Source organism: Chenopodium album, chromosome 1, assembly GCF_948465745.1.
Source record: "Chenopodium album chromosome 1, dcCheAlbu1.1, whole genome shotgun sequence".
Lineage (NCBI taxonomy): Eukaryota > Viridiplantae > Streptophyta > Magnoliopsida > Caryophyllales > Amaranthaceae > Chenopodium > Chenopodium album.
Window position 1 is genome coordinate 47,019,857 of NC_137834.1, and position 3,583 is coordinate 47,023,439.

Sequence of the window (3,583 nt, forward strand, 5' to 3'; positions counted from 1 at the left end):
CCCCTTGCAAGAGGCTGCATAGGACAACGTTATATGAGCCAAGGGTATTTCAGAGAGTCATTTTGCGCGTGCAATTGTAGTTTAATTTATGTCGAATTTGTAATTGGTTCTTTTGTCTTTGTATTGTTCGATTACGATTTCTTATGTAAGTGCCATATGGCTTATTATTAATGAATTTTATCTCCCCCCTTCAAAAAAAAATAAAAATTATTGTTTATTTTTATTTTTTATTTTTTATTTATTTATATAATGATGATTATTGATAAATACTTGTTGTCTCTCCCTCTCCCTCTCCCTCTCCCGATTCTCAACCCTTGTTTTAAGATTTTAGAGAGAGAAAGTAACACCAAACGGCTATTATTATTGACGGTTCGAACTCCTCTCAACCTGCAAAAACACCCCACAACACACACCATCTTCAACGGCTCAAAAACCACCCCAATTTCCACCCTTTTTTCTCTCTCTTCTCCTGTTTTGCTTCCATTTTTACACAATTTCTCAACTCTGTCAATATTAAAAGAAACAGGTGATTAATTTTTGGGCGCCCATTTCATTAATTTCTGGCAATTTTATGGATTTTTGTAATTTGGGTTTTAAAATTATGGCTGAGGGTTACTATTATTCGAAGAAAACTGATGCTATATGTAATGATATTTGTGGCCAGGTAATTTATCCTATTCCCCACCCCCCCCCCCCCCCCCCCCCTCTTTTTTTGTTGCCATTGTTCAATTGACGCTTCTTTCTGCTGTATCTTATTGTTTTGTTGGTGATGAAGTTTTCGTGTTGATTTTTGCTGATTTTGGTTGAGTTTTGAGTTTAAAATTAGAACTTTGGACAGTTTTTGGTTCATGGGTTGATTTTGCATGCTTTGAATTGTTCGTTGAAAGCTTATAATTTTGGAATTTAATTTTATTCCATGTTAAACCCAATGTTATTAAATAACATTTTTTTTTGGTGATTATAAATTGATTTTATTGTGATTTTTTATGGCTTTTTAAAAATTGCTTGATTATATTTGTTTCCAATTCTAATTTAGTTTTTGGTGATAGAATAAAATGTGAAATTTATTGATGTATATATTAGTATTGAAGTGTTTATGTTTAAATATTTGGTATCAACCTTCTTTTCATAATCCAAGAAATAAATTTTTGTGGCCGAGTTAGTTGGGTTGGTTGATATAGTTGGCGAAGAGAAGCAGAATATTTGATTAATTTAAATTGAAACCTTATTGTTATATGTTGATAATTAAACATGGTAGGTGGTGTTTGTTAGACTAATATTGTAAGAAAACTGAATGAAGACAATGGAAGAGTCCTTATATCTAATGAATTCATCTGCACAGGGAATTCGATGCGGGGCAATGATGTCAAGATTAAATTGTATTGTTAGAGGAATTGATATGAAGACCCTTCTTCTAAGTTTTGTGCTGATCCCACTGTGTATATTTGGTGTTTATCTTCATGGTCAAAAGATTACATATTTCCTTCGACCGCTATGGGATCACCCTCCGAAGCCTTTCACTGAAATCACTCATTATTACAATGAGAATATGACAATGGATACTCTATGCAAGCTTCATGGTTGGGGAATTCGTGATTATCCTCGTAGAGTTTTTGATGCGGTTCTATTCAGCAATGAGGTGGATATGTTAGAAATCCGTTGGAACGAATTGTATCCTTTTGTGACTCAATTTGTTCTATTGGAATCAAATTCTACCTTCACAGGCATACCAAAGCCGTTGTTCTTTTTTATTAATCGTGAAAAGTTCAAGTTCATTGAACCAAGGCTAACTTATGGTACAATAGGAGGAAGATTTAAGAAAGGGGAGAATCCTTTTATTGAGGAGGCATATCAAAGAGTTGCTCTTGATCAGCTTCTCCGAATTGCTGGCATTGAGGAGGATGATTTGCTAGTAATGTCTGATGTTGATGAAATTCCTAGCAGACACACGGTGGATTTGCTGAGGTGGTGTGATTATGTTCCTCCAATTCTTCATCTACGGCTCAAGAACTATTTATACTCATTTGATTACCACGTAGATGACAATAGTTGGAGAGCTTCAATCCACAGGTACAAACCTGGAGTCACTAGGTATGCACATTTTCGACAGACTGATCTTCTCTTGGCAGATGCTGGGTGGCATTGTAGCTTTTGCTTTCGGCACATATCAGATTTCATATTCAAAATGAAGGCATACAGTCATACGGACCGTGTCAGATTTTCACATTATTTGAACCTTAAGAGGATTCAGGATATTATATGTAAAGGGACAAACCTGTTTGACATGCTTCCTGAAGAATATACATTTCGCGACATGATTGGGAAATTGGGTGCAATCCCTCGCTCTTATTCTGCTGTCCATCTTCCTTCTTACTTACTACAGAATGCAGAAAAGTTTAAATATCTTTTACCGGGAAATTGCATTAGAAGAAGTGGCTGAGTTTTCAAGGGAAAACTAAGAAATTTTTGTGTACAGAGAAACTATGCAGTTTATATGTGTTTCATGTTGTTGCTGACATGTTCTGAATGCTGTAACTCATCGCAGAATAGTATCTGGCCTCTTGAACATAGGAAATTTGGTTACTTCATTAGTTTTATGTAAACTAGAATGGCATGACCCCTCGCATCTTGTAAATTTTTAGTGTTAATACTTGTATTACTTAGGGTCTCATTCTATATTTGACGCTAGTGTTGAGGAAGTTTTTTTTTTTTTTTTTTTTTTTTTTTTTTTTTTGGTACATTTGGTTGATTGTTGTGATGATAGAATCCACATTCTCTGTGTTTTTTTCATCACATTGGGAGGATTTGATTTATGATAAGAGTCTGATTTATTCATTCATGCATGAATGTGACTTGATTTTTTGAACCTTATTTCATTCTGATTTAATTTACAGTTAATTTTAGTTTGATAATTTACAAGAGTTGGCTGAAAACCATGCTAGGATATTTAAGTCAAAATTTGTGAACTATGGAGCATTTCCAATGAGTTTTACATCCATATTTTACTCCTCATCTAAAACTAGTTGTGAAATAACTTAATATGAAATCTAGTGGGAGATTACTCACAAATTGATAAACAAAATTTTTTATCACAAATAGATAAAGGCCAAATTCGGTAAGTGAATATGTGTCAATGAATTGATGGCCTACGAGCGTGTAAGGGGAGCCTCGCTGTCAAAGAACGCCTTCACCATTGCCACATTGCTGCTGAAGGTCTATGTCAAACTTGTGGGAATGCAAGTGAGACAATTATTCATGCCTTGTTCAGTTGTCAGGACGTTACTGCGATTTGGGCACAGTGCAATTACTGGTGGATGCCCCTGCTACATCCTTCAGTGTGTTGCTAGAAGACTTGACGAGAAAGAGTGGAGCTATTGCAGAAACAAGAGAATACACCAAGGGAGTGTTGCTGACACTGTGCACATCGCTTCAAATTATGCAGCACGATAACAGGGAGTATGCATCGAGGGTCTTCAAACCAGCTAGGCCTGCTGGGTCGGTGATGTGTGAAAGTTGGTGCTGCCCCGGCTGTTGGTGCGGTGAAGATTAACTCAGATGGACACATTGGTGCTGACTATGAAGT

General features: G+C 35.9%; 1 protein-coding gene across 2 annotated transcripts; it reads left to right on the top strand.

The window, feature by feature from the left end:
- Nucleotides 1–282: 282 nt before the first annotated feature.
- LOC145584283 (uncharacterized) lies at nt 283–2,843 on the top strand. Of its 2 annotated transcripts, none has more exons than XM_081641176.1 (2): nt 283–664; nt 1,343–2,843. In XM_081641176.1, the coding sequence occupies exons 1-2, from the start codon at nt 572–574 to the stop codon at nt 2,438–2,440; spliced, it is 1,191 nt and encodes a 396-aa protein (XP_081497302.1). In that variant the 5' UTR covers nt 283–571; the 3' UTR covers nt 2,441–2,843. The 2 variants fall into 2 exon arrangements, with proteins under 2 accessions (XP_081497302.1, XP_081497337.1); XM_081641211.1 differs by having other exon boundaries at nt 283–526.
- Nucleotides 2,844–3,583: the final 740 nt, after the last annotated feature.

Bases quoted from the DNA above. Each gene is read 5' to 3' on its own strand.
- LOC145584283 (XM_081641176.1), top strand. From the start codon at position 572: ATGGATTTTTGTAATTTGGGTTTTAAAATTATGGCTGAGGGTTACTAT. The intron at 665-1,342 runs GTAATTTATCCT...TCATCTGCACAG, and splicing joins GTAATGATATTTGTGGCCAG to GGAATTCGATGCGGGGCAAT.